The sequence below is a fragment of the Vanessa cardui genome, chromosome 28 (assembly GCF_905220365.1).
Source record: "Vanessa cardui chromosome 28, ilVanCard2.1, whole genome shotgun sequence".
NCBI classification, from domain to species: domain Eukaryota; kingdom Metazoa; phylum Arthropoda; class Insecta; order Lepidoptera; family Nymphalidae; genus Vanessa; species Vanessa cardui.
The window spans coordinates 1,452,281-1,477,549 of NC_061150.1; the positions used below are offsets into that span (position 1 = coordinate 1,452,281).

At 36.4% G+C, this 25,269-nt stretch overlaps 1 protein-coding gene across 1 annotated transcript; it reads right to left on the reverse strand.

Moving 5' to 3' along the window:
* Positions 1–1,624: 1,624 nt before the first annotated feature.
* On the reverse strand, positions 1,625–25,120 carry LOC124541667 (mannosyl-oligosaccharide glucosidase). Its single transcript, XM_047119594.1, has 16 exons — positions 24,760–25,120; positions 23,223–23,374; positions 22,344–22,521; positions 16,013–16,169; positions 15,102–15,250; positions 13,704–13,891; positions 12,857–13,012; positions 11,601–11,749; positions 9,734–9,906; positions 7,894–8,024; positions 6,922–7,032; positions 6,097–6,185; positions 5,230–5,349; positions 4,393–4,510; positions 2,410–2,600; positions 1,625–1,848 (listed from the first exon to the last, which is right to left on the reverse strand). The coding sequence occupies exons 1-16, from the start codon at positions 24,979–24,981 to the stop codon at positions 1,706–1,708; spliced, it is 2,427 nt and encodes an 808-aa protein (XP_046975550.1). The 5' UTR covers positions 24,982–25,120; the 3' UTR covers positions 1,625–1,705.
* Positions 25,121–25,269: the final 149 nt, after the last annotated feature.

Sequence of the window (25,269 nt, forward strand, 5' to 3'; positions counted from 1 at the left end):
TATCCTGCATGTGTCTGATTTCATAGAAATTCTGCCACATGTGTATTGTGTGGTGGAATATGTTCCAAACCTTCTCCTCAAAGGGAGAGGCCTTAACAGTGGGAAATTTAAAGGCTGTTGTTATTATTGTGTGCTTTGTGCATGTGTTTTAACTCACAATTGAGAAGTTGTCAAGCTCTATGACACCTCCTTCTGTATGTGTGTGTATGTACCCATAGACAATCTCAGAGATTAAAATTCATATTTCGTATACGAAATTATTAATAATTGATAACGATTGGATATCTTATTAATTACGTTTAATTATCCGAGAATTCTTTGCGCTATTAAATGTATTATAAGTATTATTAATAATTTATTATTATATCTACAATCTGAGACTGGGATCGACCTTAGATATGTACCAATGTTGCATCTATTCGTGTCCGTAAAACTACTCCTGTATCAAGATTATATTATCGATTTGAAATCAACAAATAACAGATTATTAATATCAGTGTTGTACAGTCAGCAAAAAAGTATGATAGTCTATTTTTTATGACTTCTAATTTTCGTTTTCAATCGCAAAGGATTATTAATATTCAATCTTAAAATACTAGTTTTTATTTAATAACGATCACAAAACCGTATGCCGTTTTGATGTTATTTTGTTTTCTTACTAAAAAAGTATTTTTCCGGAATAATTAATGTACATTATACAATATCCCGTACAGCATTACGAAAATTACACAGTCGATAAAAAATACCTATACAGCCTACATGGTCGTCTATTGGGAATAAGCACGTGATCGCTAGTTCTTAAAAGAATGTTATATAAATAAGTTAATATAGTTATCATTTTAAACTTCGCTAACTTTAGTCTTTAATAATTGATAGACTAACTCATCAAACATTTCGGAAGAATTTGAAGTCACTTCCCAAAGTTTTAACTTAATTTAGCACTGTGACCCTTTAGGGATTGGTAGCAAATAAATTACTTGCTTAAATTCACATTTTTTTTAAACAAAACTTTGAGTAGCACTGTCTTACTAAACGAAAAGTCACGCTATGAAGGTATACTAAAATTATACTTAATAAATAATTCACAACAGTTTATTCACATTCAATTAACCTCGATCCAAGCTTAGATAAATAAAATAAAACGTTACGTCACAATGTAACTTAAAGTTAGTTAAAGAGACAAAACATAAGGGTCATTTCACACTATCAACTTTCTAAAAAATTTGGATTGTGCGTCAGTGATATTTTGTAAAAAATCACTTTTAAAACGCTGAACGCACGATTATATATAATTATTATTGCATTAGGATTGTATTCTATTTCGAGTTTCGGCTTTTTATACAGAATAGTAGTGCTCTTTAGTATCACGTGATACTTTATTTGAATTTTGTATTCATACTTGACGACCTCCATGGTCGAGTGGTGTTTACACCGGTTTAATGGGTACGCCACTCTGAGGTCCTGGGTTCGATTCCCGGCCGAGTCGATGTAGATTACCATTAGTTTTCTATGTTGTCTTGGGTCTGGGTGTTTGTGACGTCGTTACTTCTGATTTCCACAACACAAGTGCTTTATCTACTTACATTGGAATCAGAGTAATGTATGTGATGTTGTCTCATATTTATTTATTTATACTTGAAACTTACAGCGGCGTAGTGTACTTGGATCGAGGCTTTGAGTTATATTTTTCAATGACTCTGATTATTTACAAGTAATACTCATCGGCCATGATGAGAGTCACGAGGGCCGTCCAACCGGTGAATGGCTTGCAGCCGCTTCCGTGCCCGTCCTCGCCGGAGTACTGCTCCCAGAGGTAGCCGGTTCGCTTGTACTCCGACAGAATGTTACCTGAAGGAAAATGTCCATATACTGTTAGTTTTAGATCTCTTTTATCAATACTGAAAACACATGCATTTGGAATAGTCGTTATTAACCAGATGGGAAGTAAAAAATCTTCTTATTACATTAACTCAATCATCTTCTCTACACTCTGACTCACTTACTTAATACCCTGCACATTGATTCATACACTTTCTTACTCGGCCTCACAATGACTCACTCGGGCTCACTTTGGCTCACTGAGCCTCACACCGACTCACTGAGCCTCACATCGACTCACTCAGTCTCACTTTAACCCACTGAGGCCTAACTTACACTCAATGGGCCTCACATTGACTCACTGGGCTTCAAACTTACTCAGTCTCACCCGTCTCACTCGCCCTCACCCCGACTCACTTGCTCTCTCCCCGACTCACTCTCATCTTGACTCACACACACAGCGTCACGCCGCCTTACTCTCACCCTGTCTCACACTTGACTCACACGGCTACACACTGCCTCACGCCCCCTCACTCTCACCCTGTCTCACACTCTCGGCGCACCTCGCCCTGTGGGGGGGGTCTCACTCACCGACGAGGTTGTCCCTGAGGCGTCGCTGCAGGTCGGCGGCGCGCGGCGCGTGCGGGCCGGCGGCGCGCGCGTAGTGCCGCAGCGCAGACAGCGCCAGGTAGTTGACGTTGACCCACACCTGGCCGCGCCAGTACGGCGGGTCATGCTCCGTGTTGCGCTTCATGTACAACGGCGACAGCTTCGACAGCGACCTGAAACGACAGATGTACTTGGTTGTAGAGCTTTGCAAGCCCGTCTGGGTAGGTACCACCTATCAGTTCTACCCCCAAACAACAGTACTCAGTATTGTTGTGTTGCAGTTTGAAGGGTGAAAGACAGTGTAACTACAGGCGCAATCGACATAACATCTCAGTTCACAAGGTTGGTGGCGCATTGACGGTGTAAGGAATAGTTAATATTTCTTACAGCGTCATTGACTATGGGTCATGATGATCATTTACCATCAGGTGGTTTACTCGTTCGCCAAACTATACTATAAAGTAAAGTAAAAGTAAAGTAACAGCCTGTAAATTTCCCACTGCTGAGATAAGGCCTCCTCTTCCATTAAGGAGAGGGTTTTTGGAACATATTCCACCACGCTGTTCCAATGCGGGTTGGTGGAATTCACATGTGACAGAATTTCGATGAAATTAGACACATGCAGGTTTCCTCACGATGTTTTCCTTCACCGCCGAGCACGAGATGAATTATAAACACAATTAAGCACATATACATAGTTGTGCTTGCCTGGGTTTGAACCCGCAATCATCGGTTAAGATGCACGCGTTCTAACCACTGGACCATCTCAGCTCTTACTATACTATACTATATAAAATATATATATGGCCGAGAGTCACACACTGCCACAGGGTCCAAGGACCCTGACACATGGGGTCAGAATAATCAAAAAATCAAAATCAAAATCAAAATAAACTTTATTCAAGTAGGCTTTTATAAGCACTTTTGAATCGTCATTTTACAATTAAGTGAAGCTACCACCGGTTCGGAAAGTAGATTCTACCGAGAAGAACCGTCAAGAAACTCAGTAGTTACTCTTTTTTAACATTTAAAAAATACAACGTCATGTTAATTAAATACAATTATTTCAATTAATGTATCCTGCTTGGAAGTCAACAGGTATTAACTCCACGCTTTTTTATCATCTACAAAATCTTGTATCGAATAGTATGCTTTTTCTACCAATGTATTTTTAACAAACGATTTGAATTTACTAAACGGCAAAGTTAAAAATTTCTGCGGAATTTTATTATAGAAACGGATACCTTGCCCCAAGAAGGATCCATTGACTTTGCGGAGTCGGAAACTTGGCGTTATAAGTTTATCCTTACTTCTAGTGCATATACAATGATTATCACTGATTTTATCAAAGTGATCAATGTTACTGTGAATATACATGATATTGTTGTAAATATACTGCGACGCAACAGTGAGTATTCCTACTCTGTTAAAAACATCCCGAAGAGAGTCTCTAGCTCCAAGATTATAAATAAACCGAATTGCTCTCTTTTGTAAAATAAAGACAGATTCAATATCTGCAGCGTTACCCCAAAGATTGAAATGACGCGATAGCCGAGAATCCCGGGGAGGAACAGCTCGGGTAGGGAGTTACCCACCCTCCCTCGAAATCCGTACCCGGCTCGTCCCAAAGACGTGCAGGAATAACCTCCGCTAACTTCCGCTAAGACTTCTCCCGAATTGAGATGAACGCTTGTGTTAGGATAGAACGTAACAAAATATTCACTTACTAGCTTAATCTATATTAATATTATAAATGTCAAAGACAGGCAGATAAAGTTACTGTCTGTCTGTATGATTGTCGTTCTTTCACGACTAAGCCGCTGGGACGAATTTGATTAAAATTAGTATAAAGCAAACTTGAACTGGATTTTTACCTAATACACGATAACCAACACCGTAAAACACGACCGGAGCCGCGGACGACTACTAGTACAAATTAAGTGGTATAGACGGTCACATGCGCACCTTAGTCCATAAGGAGACCACAGCAGATCCTCTTTGTCCAACATCTCCAATATTTTACCCAGCTTGTCGCTCTCCGGCTTCAATACCTTCAAGAGCATCGGGAATAGGGACACGTATCCTGCAAATATACAATATGTATTAACTTACAAACATACTTTTGTATCCTATTCTCGGCAGAATCTTTCCGGACTCGTGGTATAGCTTTACATCTAATACAATACTGACATGACCAAAGTTATTTCCAATTACATCATACATCAGCCAGTGAAAGTCCCATCAAAATCGGTCCAGCCGTTCCAGAGATTACTCGGAACATACAGATAGACAAAAATGGTAAAAAATGTTTTTTTATGTGTATGTATGTACTGTGTTTACACACAGAATAAAGCGATTATTTTAATATTACAAACAGACACACCAATTTCATTATATGTATAAATATATCTACGACCTCCATGGTCGAGTGGTGTATACACCGGTTTCATGGGTACGCCACTCTGAGGTCCCGGGTTCGATTCCCGGCCGAGTCGATGTAGATTACCATTAGTTTTCTATGTTGTCTTGGGTCTGGGTGTTTGTGGTACCGTCGTTACTTCTGATTTCCATAACACAATTGCTTCAGCTACTTACATTGGGATCAGAGTAATGTATGTGATGTTGTCTCATATTTATTATTATTATTTATTTATTATCTATCTATCTATAGATAGGTCAATAATAATAATAGGTAATTGGAAAAATAGATAGATGATAGATAGATAAGATATAGATAGATTACAGAACATCAATTACAAATATTAAAGTACCAGGCGATCATAAACAGTAAGAAGCGCTCACCGAATGCGGACGTCACTAATCTCGGCTGAGGGGCGATGGTCACGCTTCGAACCACTTTGGAGCCCTCTTGCTGGTTCTTGCTGTGTTGTCTCACGAAGCGAACGCCATCCGTGTGTAAGCCTAAAACGGGTAGCATATACTTTATTATAAACCGAATTTCAAAATGTCGAAAATGTTCATGTAAATAATAAATTCTTAATAGGCTATTTGATAATGCGAAAAATAAATTGTGAATTATTGTAATCAGTGTATATTATGAGTTTAAAAATGGTTATTTACTAACGAAAGTTGTAAATAATACTTAATTTATTCAAAAATCCATAATTAAAATGAATTTTTTCAAACGCTTGTCACGTGACACAAAACGCTCCTGATTGGCCGGGCCTATGATGAAGTCACTTTCTTGTAAACTTTGCTTTTCTGCTATATGTACCACAGACTAAATTACAGGAAAGTGACGTCACCGATCCTATTGCTAGTAGTAGTAAATAACCATTTCCTACTACTTTCATCCTATCGTTTCATCCTATTTCGATTTAGTTTCATTTCATCCTATCGTTAGTAAATAACCATTTTTAGACTCATAATATACACTGATTACAATAATTCACAATTTATTTTTCGCATTGTCAAATAGCCTATTTTGTCCTTGTTATTTAATTATTTTCTAATGTTTTTTTTTTTTTATTGTGTCTTTTATTTAATAAATAATACATATGAGTGTCTCACGATAACTTTTTATATTACTAATACGAAACCATCACGAGCTATTTATTTCTATACTGAACTATTCTTTTTTGAACCAAGTAGGATAATGCATCAATTTTGATGAAATTTTAATTTCCAGACCAACAAAGTATCACTCACCGTAATCAGCGTATGTTTGCGTGTGTGACGACCAGTGCAACTCATTCAAAAGATCCTCATCGCCGAGCTGGTCCCGGACAGCTTCGAACCTACGACAATGTGTTGTAGAATTAACGACAGCGCCATGGGGGAAGATTCTTTGACGCTACCTTTATATAAATGAAGCAAGTCAGAAAATACAGCTAACAGTCTGTAAATTTCCCATAGCTGGGCTAAGGTCTGCGTGTTCTGTGCATAGAAGGGAATGCCCGTAATCATAATAATGCGTGCAATGGAAGAGGCCTATGTCCAACAGTGGATGGAAATGGGCTGATGGATGGATGGATGGGCTAAGGCCTCCTCTAACTTTGAGGAGTAGGTTTGGAGCATATTCCAGCATACTCCTCCTACACGGAGTTAGTGGATGTACATGTGACAGAATTTCCTTGAAATTAGCCACATGCAGGTTTCCTCACGATGTTATAAACTCTAGCTAAGCTCATGGTAAGTCAGTGGTGCTTGCCTGGTCTGAACCCGAAATCACCGGTTAAGATGCACGCGTCCCAACCGCTGTGCCCAGTGGCTAGAGCGTAGAATATTCATGTACTTAATTTATGTTTATAATTCATCTCCTGAAAGTGAAGGAAAACATCGTGAGGAAACCTGCATATGTCTTATTACATAGAAATTCTGCCACACGTGTATTCCAGCAATTGTAACGGAGTGGTGGAATGTGTTCCAAACCTCCTAAAAGGGAGTAGATCCCTTTGCCCAGCAAGACAAGCAGTGGGAAATTTTCAGGGTGTTGATGTAATAATAATAGCAATCAGTAATCGGGATACATACTTGTCAGTATCCCGGTCCAGGACCCTAGCGATGGTGGCCATGGCGTCTGCGGCCGCGTACATCCAGCAGCGCAAGTCCACATGGCGCTCTATGTCCGACGGGTGAGACGCCCTGGGGGAAAAACATCTCTATATAAACACCTTAGCTAATAAATTATAATACGATCTGTCAAAAACACTGCAAATTATAAGCTTGTTATGTATGCGACCACCCTATGGATTAGGGACCCATTAGGACATCGCGTTCGCCGAGACCACCGACGACGACGGTACCAGCAACCCTTGCGCAACACCACGCCGCCCAACAACGGACCACACCGATCTTTCTTTATAATTTCTGTGTCTCTTAGAATTAAGAAACATATAAATAATATTTTATAATAATTGGTTCTGAAGGCATTCTGTGTTACAGCCTCAATATATTAAGTAGTTCTAGTTCATGAATTAAGTTAGTATTAATAAATAAGTTTGTGAGTTATAATAAATTCACTTTTAAAGTACATTCGGTTTTTTTAAGTCCTTCGGCTGCGAACGACGCTAATTAGCTAATCTTTTATAATCATTAAAAGTAAATAATAATATATAAATAAATAAATATTTGCCCCCATCTCATACATATATTAATCAGAAGTAACGACGTCACCACAAACACCCAGACCCAAGACAACATACGAAATAAACTTTTTCTATAGCGTAACATAATTTTTTAATTTTTGACTGCCAATACTTTTGACGACTTCCGTGGTCAGTAGTGTGTACACCGATTTTCATGGGTACGCCACTAAGAGCCACTTCGATTCCCGGAAATTGATATAGAAGAATTTCATTAGTTTTCTATGTTGTCTTGGGTCTGGTGTTTGTGGTGCCATTACTTCTAATTCTCCACAACACAAGTACTTCAGCTACTTACATTGGGATCAGAGTAATGTATGTGATGTTTTCCAATACTAAAAAAATAATAATAAAAAAGTACCTTGGGTAATCATCAAGACCGGAAGTCAATGTTTTAGGATTCAACTGCAGACCGTCGTCCTCTCTCCCGCGCCACCTGTACGATGTGGGTTCCTCCCCTTTCTGAGTCGTCTGGAACCACTGGTACCATGCCTGGACATAATCAGAAGCACCTTGTTTATTATACTACAACAACAACAACAGCCTGTAAATTCCCACTGCTGGGCTAAAGGCCTCCTCTCCCTTTGAGGAGAAGTTTTGGAACGTATTCCACCACGCTGTTCCAATGCGGGTTGGTGGAATACACATGTGGCAGAACTTCTAAGAAATTTGTCACATGCAGGTTTCCTCACGATGTTTTCCTTCACCGCTGAGCACGAGATGAATTATAAAGACAAATTAAGCACATGAATCAGCGGTGCTTGCCTGGGTTTGAACCCGCAGTCATCGGTTAAGGTGCAAGCATTCTAACCACTGGGCCATCTCGACTCTATTATACTACTGTAGAACGAAATCTTCGTGAGGTAATCAAAGTGACGTCACCTAATGACATTCACGTCCCGTTTGTGAGATGACGTCACCGTTCAGACATAAAAGCAAGAGGCATGTAAAGTTGTCACCGTGGTAGCAAATTTGTGACTGGCAGCTGATCTTGATGAATTGGATAATATTTAGTTGATATTAACTGATGATTTGTTAATATGTTTTAGTGAATAATAATAAATAATAATAACAGTCTAGTAAATGTCCCACTGCTGGGCTAAGTTCTCCTCTTCGTTAGAGTTCTCCTCTAAAGGAGAGGAGACCTCAGCCCATTAGACCTTAGACTTAGACCTTAGAGTATTCCACCACGCTGCTCCAATGAGGGTTCGTGAATTCATATGTGGTAGAATTGCGTTGAATGAGAACACATGCAGGTTTCTTCATGAGGTTTTACTTCCTACCAAAGATCACTATATCCGGCTCGCAGAGGACCAACATGTTGAAATACATTATCCTAACAGAATCTATTGGAGCTAGAGACTCTCTTCGGGATGTTTTTAACAGAGTAGGAATACTCACTGTTGCGTCGCAATATATTTACAACAATATCATGTATATTCACAGTAACATTGATCACTTTGATAAAATCAGTGATAATCATTGTATGTGCACTAGGAGTAGGGATAAGCTAATAACGCCAAGTTTCCGACTCCGCAAAGTTAATAAATCTTTCTTGGGGCAAGGTATCAATTTCTATAATAAAATTCCGCAGACATTTTATCTTTGCCATCTCGTAAATTCAAATCGTTTATAAAAAATACACTGATAAAAAAGGCGTATTATTCGATACAAGATTTTGTAGATGATAAAAAAGCGTGGAATTAATACCTGTTGACCACCCAGGATACATTACATACATATAATTGTATTTAACTTATATGACTGTATTTTTTAAATGTTGAAAAATAGTAACTACTGAGTTTTTTGGCGGTTCTTCTCAGTAGAATCTACTTTCGGAACCGGTGGTAGCTTCACTTAATTGTTAAATGTCGATTCAAAAGTGCTTGTAAAGGCCCACTTGGATAAAGTATACTTTGATTTTGATTTTGATACAAGATTTTGTAGATGATAAAAAAGCGTGGAATTAATACCTGTTGACTTCCAAGCAGGATACATTACATACATATAATTGTATTTAAGTAATATGACTGTATTTTTTTTAAATGTTGAAAAATAGTAACTACTGAGTTTCTTGGCGGTTCTTCTCGGTAGAATCTATACGTACTTTCCGAACCGGTGGTAGCTTCACTTAATTGTTAAATGACGATTCAAAAGTGCTTGTAAAAGCCCACTTGAATAAAGTATATTTTTGCAAGTACCTGCAGCCTCGGGAACATGCGGTCCAAAGTGTGTCTGGTAGCGTAGCGGTGTTCGAACATCTGCGGCTTGCTCTTAACGAGCTTTGCTATCTGCAGCAGCAACATCGGCGGATTCGCGGCCGCGTTACTCTGCACCACAAACTCTTTGGGAACTCTTGCCAACGCCTCCGCTCCTGGTACAATCGGATATATATTGCGGGTGGTTTTGGGGGGAGGGGGATTGTCATACGGGGGAGGAAGGGGGTTTTACATTTGTACATTATTTTTTCGTTATTCCCTTTGAATTTGTATGTATTAAATCTATTTATATGATAAATAAAATCGGAATGTCTGTTTGTAATATTGAAATAATCCATAACACCAGTGCTTTAGCTACTTACATTGGGATCAAAGTGACGTATGTGATGTTGTCTCATATTTATTTATTTATTTATTTATTTATTTATTTAAAAATAATGAGCTTCTAAAACTAAAACTTCTAAGTGTATATGATCTCCTGGTACATGAGTATTGTAATAGAAATTCTGTTATCTCTATATCAACTATCTATCTATTTATTTAATCGAATACCTAACACTTTTTACTAAATATTTATATGTATGTATAATATTCACGGTAAATATACAAAAAAAACTTTGTTTTGTCTGTCTGTCTGTTATTTATATCTGGAACGGCTGAACCGATTTTGATGGGATTGTGATGATTTTTATTCATGTTATTCTGATTTAGAGATGGTAACACTGTTGCATCGTGGTTGGCAGGTTAAGAAAGCGGAATTAGGCTGACCAATTGGATGACGGAACATTGCGAGGTGACAGGAGAAAAAATAGAAGAAAAGGCAGAAGAGAGCGGTCGGTGGTCAGAAGCCGGGTTTAACGGGGTTATCTTAAAAAATAAGGGTGATTGATTGTACAACGTGCCGATTGAACCTAGTTTAGTTTATTCTTTATTGTACACCACATACATATGACAATGAAATGGCCTAGATATAACAGGCGTACAATTTTGGCGACCTTATCGCTACATAGCGATCTCTCTTCCAGGCAACCAACAGGTATAGGATAGGTCATAGAATAAAAGGGTGGTGCTCTACTAATAAATAAAATAATATGAATCTATTAATAAAACTATGAAATAAATATAAATATAGAATACACAAATTATATATATTATGTTAAATAAATGTATTTATATCTAATCGAGCTGAGTTTGGATTTATAAAAGGAGTTTCACTTGAAGAACGCTAATGTATTAGGTGAAACTACAAAATTAACTTTTTTTGTAACGAAAAAAAAAATGTTAAAATTGAGATGTGAGAGTTGGGCAGGGGACGACCAAGGAAACGATGGATGGATTGTGTGAAAGACGATATGGTTAGAAAGAATGTTACTTGTGAGATGACGTCTGACTGAGAAGCATGGAAGGAGACATGCTGCGCCGACGCCAAATATGAGACAACATGAGACAACATCACATACATTACTCTGATCCCAATGTAAGTAGCTGAAGCACTTGTGTTATGGAAAATCAGAAGTAACGACGTCACAAACACCCAGACCCAAGACAACATAGAGAACTAATGATAATCTGCATTGACTCGGCCGAGAATCGAACCCGGGACGTCGGAGTGGCGTACCCATGAAAACCGGTGTACACGCCACTTGACCACGGAGGTCGTCGTCGTCAAATAAAATTGGGATAAGAGCAGGAGGATGTATGAAGGATGGATGGGGGTCAATTAACTGTTAATAAATAACAACATTCATAATAATGTACCAGGGGTTCATAAAGACTAAGTGGATTGCTTTCAAAAATACAATCTATTAAAGCAGATATGTGCCATAGTCTCAGTTAACAGTAAACTCACCCAAGATTTGCTCACGCGGTATCCAGCCCTCGACATTGATGAGATCCAGCCAGTGAGCCGCTATATCGAGTTGAATTTCCGGAGACCACTTCCCTATCAGTAAGCCGTGGAAACCCTCGTCCCAGAGGAAGCCTCGAGGGAAGAACGACCTGGCAATATAAACTTGTGTGAGCATAAATTTAAAGAAAATTAATAGGTTATATAGGTTCTAAATATAGATTTTAGGAGGGGTAGAAGGGCAAGAAACTCAGTAGTTAAATACAATTATATATGGAACTCATATCTCATCAATATAATTTTGTATTGAATAAGCTATTTGACAATGCGAAAAATAAATTGTGAATTACTGTAATCAGTGTATATTATGAGTTTAAAAATGGTTATTTACTAACGAAACTTGAAAATAATACTTAATTTATTCAAAAATCCATAAATAAAAATGCAAATTTTCAAACATTTGTCACGTGACACAAAATGCTCCTGATTGGCCGGGCTTATGATGAAGTCACTTTCTTGTAAACTTTGCTTTCTTACTATATACCACAGATTAAAATACAGGAAAGTGACGTCACCGATCCCATTGCAGCGCCATATTGTCCAAGTAGCGTTTTTGCGCGCTATATAAATATGGAATTTTTAATATGATATTTTTCGGCAAATATGTACTAGAAATAAAAAACACAACTTTTACTGGGTTCCTTAACATCTACTAAATAATATAAAATAGATTTTAAAAACCAGTCGAATAGCCTATTATGCATATGCGTCTTCCATTTATGTATTTTTACATATTTTTTGAATTTATGAAACGGCAAAGTTAAAAATATCTGCTGAATTTTATTAGAGAAATGGTTACCTTTGCCCCAAGAAGGATTTATTGATTGCGGACCCGCGAGTATACATATAATGATTATTATTGATTCTATCAAAATGTTTATATTACTATCCTTACAGTTACGACAGTTGCCATATACCATCAGGTATACTATATTTGTCTGCCCGCTTGCCTTTCTAACTCAAAACGAAATTATCATTTATGTAATTTTATAATTCATCTCGTGCTCGGCGGTGAAGGAAAACATCGTGAGGAAACCTGCATGTGTTTAATTTCATCGAAATTCAGCTACATGTGCATTCCACCAACCCGCAATGGAACAGCGTGATGGAATATGTTCCAAACCCTCTCCTTAGGAGAGGATGCCTTACAGATAGCCTAAAAATTTGTACCATTACTAATTTTAATAATACATGCAAACCTGCTGGGCACAGCTGTATACAGCGGCGCCCTCCAGTACGGGACCGGCTCCTTGGTGTACTGGGATTGCACTCGGCTGGCTCCGAAGAAGTATCCAATGCCACCTATCATGTTGGACATAGCTGCCTTTGCTATGTTTACATCTTGGTCTGAATATCTGGAATTATACAAACTTTAACTATCAAATACTAAGCTTTTATGATATCCTGGTACCCAGAAAATTCAAGGCAAGATTAACCAAACAAAATCTAGGAAAGAAAATGTCGCAAAACATTTAATTAATTTAGTTTTTTTGTTGCAGACTTCTTTCTATAAAACTAAATACAATTATCATTTGATAATTAAAATAAATTTAATAAGGATACTAGCATTAAATTAACACATCGTAAGTCAATTTTCAATACAGTTATGTGTTCTTAGAGATTATGTAGACTAACTTAAAATTTACACTTGCATATAATAATTGCTCCTAATAAATTATGATATCCTGGTACCCCAAACACAAAAGCCAAAGATTATTTTAACGACGTTTCTATCCCCTTTAATTATTAATTAGCGTTAGTTAGTTATCTCTCTCTGTAGGGTTTATGGCATAAAGTGGCGTTTGCCCAGCAATGGGACATTTCATGGTAAATTGTCCCATTAGCCAATCGAAGAAGCAATATAAATAATGAAGGCATACGCCATGTGCATTTGTCGACATTTAAAAAACTAGTGAAAGAATCCATAGTGAATACCACAGATTAAATCAAGCTCTCGACCAATCCAATCGCGTCATTCCAAGGTCAAAATTGATTTGTCTTTACACCTGCTTTGGATACTTCTAGATATTCTAGAATATCTCTTACCCTTTCTGCTTCAATTTGAACTCCTTCTCGAATTTCTCATCGAACTCCTTTTTGTAGTTCTCCAACGCCTTCGTGTATTCATCCCCTTTCAAGGGGGGGCTTGGCAAGTCCTCCGTGGAGTATACAACGTCGAGTACAAATGGCGTCTCAATCAACATTTGTATCGGAACGAAATTGATTCCTTTCTCCTGTAAAATGCAACACAAAATTATATCAATCACTGGCTATGCCCGTTACTTCGTATGTGATTTGATTTAACAGCAAAATTATTATTGTAGGCTAAGTTACTCTTTATTACATCTGCTATCTGCCAGTGAAAGTCTCGTTAAAATCGGTCCAGCCGTTCTAGAGTTTTGTCGGAACAGACAAAAAAAAATTGATATATCAAAATAACGTTTCTGTATTTGTATATGTATACATATGTATTTAGTATAAAGCGGTTATTTTAATATTACAAACAGACACTCCAATTTTATTATATGTATAGATATGTAGACAGCTTGGCAAATGGGCCACGAGACATCAAGTGGTAATCACTTTCCGTACATGAGCACCGTAAGAAATATTAACCGACCCTTTTATTTGCAATGCACAAACAATCCTCCTTCCACTTATAACACTAGTTTACCACAAATCGCAACAAAGATATGGTATATAATATATGGTTTGCAGTATAATCTGTGATGAATGGTACCAAATGGGAACAAACCCATACCACAAATAATAAATAAATAAATATTGGACAACATCACATACATTACTCCGATCCCAATTTAAGTAGCTAACGCACTTGTGTTGTGGAAAATCAGAAGTAACGACGTCACAAACACACAGACCCAAGACAACATAGAAAACTTATAAACTTCTCCTACACCGACTCGACCTCGGAGGTCTAAAAATTTGGTAAGGAGTTTACAGGCTTCTTTGAAGACCAATAGGCTATTTGACTGGTTTTTAAAATCCATTTTATATTATTTAGTAGAAGTTAAGGAGTAAAAGTTGTGTTTTTTATTTCTAGTACATATTTGCCGAAAAATATCATATTAAAAATTCTATATTTAAATAGCGCGCAAAAACGTTACTTGGACAATATGGCGCTACATTGGGGTCGGTGACGTCACTTTGCTGTATTTTAATCTATGGTACATATGGTAGAAAAGCAAAGTTTACAAGAAAGTAACTTCATCATAAGCCCGGCCAATCAGGAGCGTTTTGTGTCACGTGACAAACGTTTGAAAATTTGCATTTTTATTTATGGATTTTTGAATAAATTAAGTATTATTTTCAAGTTTCGTTAGTAAATAACCATTTTTAAACTCATAATATACACAGAGTACAATAATTCACAACTTATTTTTCGCATTGTCAAATAGCCTATTATGGGTATTAGTAACATACCTTATCGTTGAGCTCGTCGTCTGGACCCAGAACAGCCAACCGACCGAAGTTGGGATGCTTCTCAACTTTCAGTAAGGAGTAGAATTTCTCCTTGAGGAGGTGGAGTCCAGAGCAATGGGCTTCTGAGTACGATGTGTGGATTAGTTTACCTGAAACGAAATATACATGTAGCCGAATCTGATGCTGATTTATTTTAACTTTTTCCGTTTCATGCATTTTTATCGTTTGTAAAAAAAATACATTAGTAAAGAAGGCATATTTTTTAATATCAGATTATACAGACTATAAAAACCGAGGAATTAATACCTGTTGACTTCCAGGCGGGATATATTACATACATATATAATTGTATTCAACTAATATGACTTTCTTTCTTTCTACTTCTTTTGGAGTTTCTTGCCCGTTTTTCTCGGTAGAGTCTACATTCCGAACCGTTAGTAAAAGTAGTAAAGTAAAGTAACAGCCTGTAAATTTCCCATTGCTGGGATAAGGCCTCCTCTTTCATTAAGGAGAGGGTTTGGAACATATTCCACCACGCTGTTCCAATGCTGGTTGGTGAAATGCACATGTGGTAGAATTTCGATGAAATTAGACACATGTAGGTTTCCTCACGATGTTTTCCTCGAACCGCCGAGCACGAAATGAATTGTAAACACAAATAAAGCACATATATACAGTGGTGCTTGCTGGATTTTAACACGCAATCATCGGTTAAGATGCACGCGTTCTAACCACTGGGCCATCTCAGCTCAAAAACCGCTCAAAAACAGCTCAACCGTTAGTAGATTCACTTAATATATATGTTAAATGACGATTCAAAAGTGCCTGTAGAAACCTACTCGAATAAAGTACATTTTGTTTTTTTTTTTTTGCTGTCTGTCCCTACTATGTAAGATTAAGGATGGTCTCACCAGAATGAGGTACTAAGTGCACTTTGAAGTTGCCCAGCGCAGGCGTGTGCCCCCTTAGGGCTCCGTACTCTGCCCAGAGTATCGAATGTTCATCGGCCCCCAACGATTCATCCAGAGCTCCGTACCAGATCAATACGATGGGAGTGTTTTCTTTGCCCTAGAAATTAAAACAATTTATATTTTTTGTGGCAACGGTACGTAGACTACTCAAGCGGCAACCTGATGGTCAAGTTATTATTTTCTGCGTACTTTAATTTAAGCAAGATTCATTAGGCAGCTTAAGAAACTAGTTGTAACGGGACAAGCATAAACTTTTGTTGTGATGGAAAAAATAAAAAGAAACAAGGTTAAAGGGCCCACACGAAGTACAGTTGAGGTAAGAGAGATTTCGTCACCTTAAGATCTATCTTCGTGTGCTCAGTGTGAGCGATAATTTGCTTTACCGATCGAGAATGACATATTGCGTCTCAACGATGTTTAGATCCAAAAGGTACTAAGAGTTTGAGACTTGACAAAGGAATGAATTTGTAATGTGACGAAGGTTCTCTTACTCTGAGTGTACATTGCATAAGTGACAAAGACAAAGCCAAGTCAGACTCGAGTATGAGTGAACAACAGTGCCGTAAATAGCCTTTTCTGCGCGCTGTGCGACCTTCTATAACTGCGCCCTATTTAAGCAGACCCTTTGGCTATTTTACTGCCTCACTCACTAAAACTTAAACGCAGGTTCACTACTGCAAATGCGTTGCCCATTAACACTAAACACAAACACGCTCGTGCGCTGTCAAAAAAAGGAGCGCGATGTATGTTTTTAACGATACTAGCATGTAGGTACGTTTGTATTGGAATCGAGTACTAGGGGCTCAGCGGATTCTTAACAAGAGCAAAACGAAAAAACAACAGTCCTGTCCAGTCTGTCTATTCTTGCGCCCTCGAGAGTCTACGCCCTGTGCCTGGGCACCGGCGGCACCGCCCTATTTACGCCACTGGTGAGCGAGGCTCGTGCGTACAATATGTCTTAGTGTGCGTGAGACAAGTAACGACAGCAGAAAAATACAAATTATATTAAGATAACGTGGAGTTACGCCTTTTTATGAATTCTATTAAAGAGAGTGAGTACATAATGTACAATACATAACTTGCTGTTTGTATGTAAAACAGCAAGTTACGTATTGGATATAGTTATGTATTTCAGCGGGATACTAGCAATTTTAGTACGAGCACTTTAAGCTTGTAAACTAAACGACTTTATTTTTCATTTATATTTTAACAATTGGGCTATTCATTTATTACTTTAGACTATTTTAACTGGTTTTTGACCCCCATAGGGGGCTATGATAAGAAAAATAAGAAAAGGGGGAACCCTGTATAGTATATATTAGGTATGAATTTTTATTAATATTTTATTAAAGTATATTTTTCAAAGTAACAATTTTTTGAAATGTTTATTTATAATTTAAATGGTTCTAAAGCAGCGGTCGGCAACGTCTTGATAGGCAAGGGCCACAAGGTGGCAAAATAAAAAATTGTGGAACTAAGAACCGAAATAATCATACGGAGTGCCTCGCGCGAACGATCCAGCTCTCCTCACCCCCTCGGGTAAAAAAGACAAATATATATTTTTACTTCACTTATGCAAAGCGCATAGCGTGCACTTGCTAATCAATTTCTTAATAAGAATGAGTGTACAGCGTTCACCGATCCGCGATAGCGGAAGCGGAGGCGGATCAAATCCAGATTTAACATCTATTTCTCGGGAAGTAACATTTATAAACACTAGGAAAAGAAGATTGCAAGATGTAGATATAGATTTAAAAACCCAATTTTCGGAATTTCGTAATGAGATGATGAAATGTTTTACTGAAGTCACTGATAATCAAAATAAAAATTTAGTACAATTAATAAAAACTGAATTAAAAGACATTAAGACAGATGTACAGTCAATAAAGACAACAAATGATATTCTTTTAAAAGAAAACAAATCCTTACGATCTGAAATTACAGAACTAAAACAGTCGCAAACTCAAATGCAGAACCGTATTAAAGATCTTGAAACCGATTTACAACAACTTCAAAGCCAGGTCACAACACATAAAATGCAGCCAAACTGTACTCAAGCTACACCAAAATCGCTACCGCTAGTTAATGAAAACACTATCTACGAGTTACAAGAGCGATCGGAACGACAAAAAAATATTATCGTTGCGGGTATACCGGAATTAAGTAGTGATAATTCGGAACAAAGACGCTTACACGACCGAGAACAAGTAATACGATATATTCAATCAATTCTTAATGATTGCCCAACTCCTACCAAAATAATAAGATTAGGTCGATACACACCAGGAAAAAATCGTAATCTGAAAGTATGTTTCACGTCAGTAGAAATTCCAAAACAATTATTGCGTAAACGTAACACTAACAATAGTGACATTCGCTTATACTCTGATCAGACGCCTGCGCAAATAAAGTATATGCAATCACTTAAAGACGAACTATCATCTCGTGAAAAGAGTGGAGAAGCTAATCTGACTATTAAATACATAAAGGGAACACCTAAAATAGTAAACAAACGGACAAAAAACTCCATCGAGCCTCGACACCATCGCTTGAACCCTTAGCTTATTCTTTGTTCAACAATTACTGTGACATAACTACCTCCACTTCGTCACTTTTATTTTTCTATGCAAATATACGCAGCATTCGTAAATCAGGAAAATTTGAAGAGCTTAAATGTTTACTTAAATCTATAAACCGAGTAACTCACTTGATTATCTTAACTGAAACCTGGATCAGAAACGAAATCGATGCAAATTCCTACTGCTTGCCTAACTATTCGCATATACATAATTATCGCTCAACTAAAAAAGGCGGAGGAGTATCGATTTATATCCATGAAAGTCTTCAGTATTATATTACAGAGGATTTACAAGAGGATGGAATCCACTACTTATGGATATACATAATAAAATATGCATTAAACGTTGGTGCAATTTACAACCCTGGAAAAAAGAACTTACACAAATTTATTGAAAAATATTCATCGCAGCTAGAACGTCGTAAACGAGGAATCGTATTTGGAGATTTTAATATTGATTTATTATCTAACACGAGAGATAAAACACTATATACAGATATGATAAATACAACAGACTACAATATAATAAATAAGATAGAGGAACAATACTGTACCAGGGAAACGGCAACAACGAGAACTATTTTAGACCATGTATGCTCCAACCTTCAGAATAGCCACTTACATCTTTCGATAATTGACAGCCTGTTATCTGACCACAAGCAAATTTATCTTGAATTAAAAAAATACAATCATAAAAATATTCAACGAAGTACGTATGAAGTTATTGACTACACTGCGTTGCACAGATATATTAAGAAGATGAAAGATATAATCGAAACTTACAATTACTGTACATTTGAAAGTTATTTAAAAGAACAGATAGAAGCACACAAAACTACTAAAGTAAAAATTTTAAATTCACCACAAAAAGACTGGATTAACAGAAAAATTATTGATTTAATAAACAGAAGAAACATTTTATGGAAATTAATAAAAGAAGATCCAAATAAGAAGGAACTGCAAGATCAGTTTAAAATAGAAAGCAAGAAAGTTCGTAAATTGATAAAGAAAACTAAACGAGATTATTACAGTAAATTATTTAATTCTTGTAACAATGACCCAAAAAAGATTTTTGAATTAATTTACAAATTAGCTGACAATAAAATAAAATCCAATCCACAACCTCCTAGACTCGTAATAAATTCGATGGCTTTAACGAACGGAAATGAAATTTGTGAAGCATTTAATAGTACTTTTGCTCTTATAGGTGCGGAACTCGCTAGTAAAATACTACGTAATCACCCAGACGAAATATATAACACCTTAACTTATATAGACCAAGAACCTCAACATAAACTTACAAAATTTGATCTATGTTCAGAACAAGAAATTATCACCATAATAAACTGTCTTGATGTTGACTGTAGTACAGGCATTGATGGTATTAATGTTAAAACTATTATATGTTTAAAAGATCTCATCGCTAATAGTCTTACAAAATGTATAAATGAATATATGGCACTAGGCACATTTCCTGATAGTTTAAAAATAGCCAAAATTACACCAATTTACAAGTCTGGTTCTAAAACAGATCCTGAAAATTATCGTCCAATTTCAGTATTACCAGTACTTTCAAAAATATTCGAAAAGGTTATCTACAAGCGGCTAAAACAACATTTACGCAAGTTGCAATTTTTAAACGAGCGACAGTATGGCTTTAGAGAGAAATCTAGTACCTTATCAGCTGTAATGGACCTTGTCACTAAAATCAGCACAGAAATAGACAGTAAAAACATATGCTTAGGAATATTTATAGACCTGAAAAAAGCATTTGACACGATAAGCCACTCAGTACTACTTGCTAAATTAAGTAACATAGGAATATCTGGACCAGCCCTTAATTTATTTAAATCATATCTTAGCAATAGATCACAAATAGTAAAGATAGGAAAATTTTCAAGTACAAGTAAAAGTATTACCTGCGGAATACCACAGGGGTCAGTGTTGGGTCCTTTGTTATTTTTAATCTATATTAATAATGTTACTAAAATAGGCTTATCGGGCCATATCACCTTATATGCTGACGATACTTGCCTTTTTTATTTTGGTCAAAATATAAAAGAATTAGTAAAAATTGCTCAACGAGATCTAAACAAATATAACACCTGGTGTCAGTGCAACTTATTAACTATTAACACAAAAAAAACAACACATATGATATTCAGAGCCAGTAACAAAAAAATTCCCGATTATCCACCTCTCACTATAAACAACGACATACTTTCTAGATCTGAACAGGAGAAATACTTAGGTCTAATACTAGACGAAAAATTAACATGGAAACCTCACATTGCCAAAGTTAAAAACAAATTAATTTCACTAATTAGCTCATTACGCAAAATGGCCTCTTGTGTACCACACAAGACACGACTAACGGTGTACAATGCACTTGTTAAATCCAACCTTGACTATTTAATAGAAGTCTGGGGTTGCGCTCCAAAAACTAGTCTTAAGCCTCTTCAAATAGCACAAAACAAAGTTATCAAAGTACTTTTCAATTACGATAGACTGACACACACGCCCATACTATACAGAGAAACAAAAATTTTTAATTTAAAACAGTCATACACAAACAACATATGTACATTTATAAAAAAAAAATCAGCTTCATCAAATTCATACGGAATTACGACTAACAAATAAAAATCATACACACAGCTTAAGAAACAAACACAAAATAAATCTTTATAATCCTAGAACGAAATATGGTAATAGAAGCATTCTGTTTAACGGGGTAAAATTATATAATAGTTTGCCGAATAGTACAAAAGAGTGTACAAGTATAGCTAACTTTAAAAAGAAACTAAAAATATTTATAAGCGAAAATATATATGAATAAAATTGGTAAACATTATTTCTATATTTAAAATACAATTTAATGTTACTAAAATTTTAACCATTTACTACATAATTTTTTCATTGTTTTTATTTATCTTCTTTGGGTCAATGTCGATATGTACTGCCGCGGATTATACCACAAAAAACAAACTTTGTATATAAGATATGTGTATTGCTCATTGTAAAGTGAACTGTAAGGTTCTTTATGGGTAATAAAGTTCTTTAACCTGAAAATAAACCATAGGCGGGCCGCAGTCATGATATAACCTTAGAAGCCCAATATACCTAATCATAATTAGTATTAATTAGTCATATTGCATAGAAAAAAGAAAAATGCTATTAAAAATTATTACAAAAGATACAGAATTTAATTACATATTACATAAATCATTACATTATGTGTATATAGTCGGGCTTTATAGCTAGAAAAATAAGAGAAAAAAAACAAATCAAAACTACAAACTATTTAAATAGGACACTGATTTTACACAACTTTTAGTGTAATGTCTGAGGTTGCATTTTAGAGGCTATTTCTTATATGTTGCCTATCATATTTGTCAACTTTTTTACAAAACAATCACTGGCCGCAAGGATAGGGTTCGCGGGCAGACCGCTTTTCTAAAGGTACGCAACCTCGGCAATCGCGCGGTTTCCCGCTCTTTTTCAAATAATTTTAACCTGTAAGAAAACATAAGACATGGTCGACCAGGGGCGACGACCATGTCTAACGCCTGTAAAAAAACTAGGGGGAACCATGTCTTATGTTCCCCCCCAGATTGTCTTACGTAATAAATGAATGGCCCCAATCATAGAATTCCATATAATCAGGCCTTACGACATAAATAATAATCTCACCGTCGCAGTAATATTGATACGTGCTGTCCATTGGCCACCATACTCCCCACCAGGTGTCTTGATGAATGAGGTATGTATGTCGTGGGGGGGGTCTGACACAAGCTGCTCGCCGAAATTGACCCCGTCGTGTCTCAGCCAGCCATAGGTCGGCAGGTTGTCATTTTGTTCACACAAATGCCTTAAATAAGGAAATAAGTTAAAGCACGCGCACGGTTCCCCAGACTTGTGATCCGGATGTAGTTTTATCACGCTGGAAGAACGTGATACACTTTCCTCTCACATGGAGGTGGGGCGGGGGTTATGTGGGGATCGCCAGTGCCCTAGATTTCCTTTTGGCACTATAAGAAACCATACCTTAATTCTACAATGGCTAACCAAACTTTGAAGCTAAGATGTCTTTCATGTCACATACAGTTATAACGGTTCACCCTTAGTAGTTCCGGTGGTAATATCTGATGAGTGGGTACCTATCCAGACTGCCACTAAGTAAATTAATATATCAACATTTAGATCAGACAAATAATTTTTGAAGGGAACACTTTTACTTGGTGGTAGGGCTTTGTGCAAGCCCGTCTGGGTAGGTACCACCCACTCATCAGTTATTCTACCGCCAAACAACAGTACTCAGTATTGTTGTGTTCCAGTCTGAAGGGTGAGTGAGCCAGTGTAACTACAGGCACAGGGGACATAGCATCTTAGTTCCCAAGGTTGGTGGCACATTGACGATGTAAGGAATAGTTAATATTTCTTCCAGCGTCATTGTATATGGGCGATGGTGACCACTTACCATCAGGTGCCCCATATGCTCGTCCGCCAACCTACATCATAAAAAAAAAATAAAAAAACAATTTATAAACTAAAGATCTATCTAAAACCAACCTTATCCCCTTATGAGCTGATGCAGCCAGCTCGTACCACATCATCCCAAACACGGGGGATCTTGGTTCTCGACTCTTGATTCCGAAATATACTCCCGGACGGTATGTACCCCAATACCTTTCTGGTACTGCCAGTCCAGATTGTTGGACTGCCTGAAAAAAATTTGTTAGATACAATAATAGTGTCACATACTATTTAGACTAAGATTTTCATTTTGTAATCAGGGACATGGAGGTATATATATGGCTTAGTATACAAAGTATTGTAACAGTCTGTAAATTTTCCACTACTGGTTTAAGGCATTCTCTCTCTTTGAGAAGGTTAGGAACTAATTCGACAATACTTCCAATGGGGGTTGATCATTCACATGTGGCAGAATTTCATTTAATACAGGCACATGGAGGTTTCCTTACAATTTCCCTTTACACTCAAAATGAATTATAAATACAATAAATTTGGCAGATGAATTAAAGTTGTAGTGAATTCCAACTACAAGATGACAAAAGCCATATAAACAGCATTTGACATTAAATGATCAAAATTTTGAAAAGCTAGGTTGATATAAGGTTATATTATGGATTTTTGAATGTTGACAATGGCGTTTTCAGAAATTTGGAAGTAAAATTAAAGAGGATATAAGTAGATAAGTGTTAAAATGTTGTATATAATGATAAATTCATCACAAACTGTTTGTAGCGCACAATATAATAGAGCTACAGGTACCCTACTTTGTTCCCTGTATATACAACATTAGATTTTATACCAATTGTCAGTATTTGCTTCATTGTTAGTACTTTCGTACAGATAGTTTGTTTACCCATTTAGCAAAATGATAACCTGTTTTATCGATGTAAATAGAAAAAACACTAATAAATTTTAACTAATGAATTAAACAACATATACAAAGGATCTGCTTCAATAAAAAAACTTATCTCAGTAAGATCTTGATATATCAAAATCACTCTCTGCATTTTTGAATCATCATTTTACAATTAGGTGAAGCTACCTATTCGGAAAGTAGATTCTACCAAGAAGAACAGGCAAGAAACTTAGTGCTTACACTTTTTCAACATTTAAAAAATACAAAGTCATGTAAGTTAATACAATTATTTAAATTAATGTATCCGGCTTGGAACTCAACAGGTATTGACTGCACACTTTTTATCATCTATAAAAACTTGTATCGAATAATATGCTTTTTTACCAATGTATTTTTTACAATAGATTTGAATTTACGAAAGGGCAAAGTTAAAAATGTCTGCGGAATTTTATTATAGAAACGGATACCTTGCACCAAGAAGGATTTATTGACTTTGCAGAGTCGAAAACTTGGCGTTATAAGCTTAACCTTACTCCTAGTACACATACAATGATTATCACTGATTTTTATCAAAGTGATCAATGTTACTGTGAATGTACATAATATTGTTGAAAATATACTGGTTACTGTGAATATACATGATATTGTTGTAAATTTACTGTAATATCGAAATTTTATTAGGCAAATAGTTTAATACAGTCAGATCATAATAATCACCTTTTCATCATCAAGTGGGGTATTAACCCTAGTCTCTAGGTAACCTAAAGTGCCCACGTATACAGCTATGATAAAACACATAACTCCAACACCGGTCTTCCATATAGATAACAAATGAAATGTCCGACTAGCGATGGAACTCTCGCTGGCACCAGAACTCGATCCAGATTCGTTATTATTGCCATGTTTGTGCGTAACTGTCGCTTTTCTGTGCTTAACCATAGCGTTTGACCATTAAACTAATTATTTGTATTCAAGATTTTTAAATAAAACGTTTAAATCATATAGTATATAGTAGAACTATTGGTACCGATCACTCAAATTTTGCTAAAGTGCAAACGTCAATAGCCCCGTCTGTTTGACATCGTTCTGACAACTTGACTTCGGAAATGTTTCGTTCTGAAAGCCATGATTTATTTTTTTAAAGTAACAATACAATACAGTAACTAGTTTTAGTTCATATTTGTATATATATATGTAAGCATTTAATGTTGTTAATTCTTATGTTAA

What these genes read in the sequence shown, in the direction of transcription:
- LOC124541667 (XM_047119594.1), bottom strand. Translation starts at nt 24,981, where the DNA reads ATGGTTAAGCACAGAAAAGCGACAGTTACGCACAAACATGGCAATAAT. An exon ending in CCCCACTTGATGATGAAAAG is followed by an intron (nt 23,375 to 24,759) that starts GTGATTATTATG and finishes AATTTTTTTCAG; the next exon opens with GCAGTCCAACAATCTGGACT. An exon ending in GCATGTTCCCGAGGCTGCAG is followed by an intron (nt 8,025 to 9,733) that starts GTACTTGCAAAA and finishes GATTATGTCCAG; the next exon opens with GCATGGTACCAGTGGTTCCA.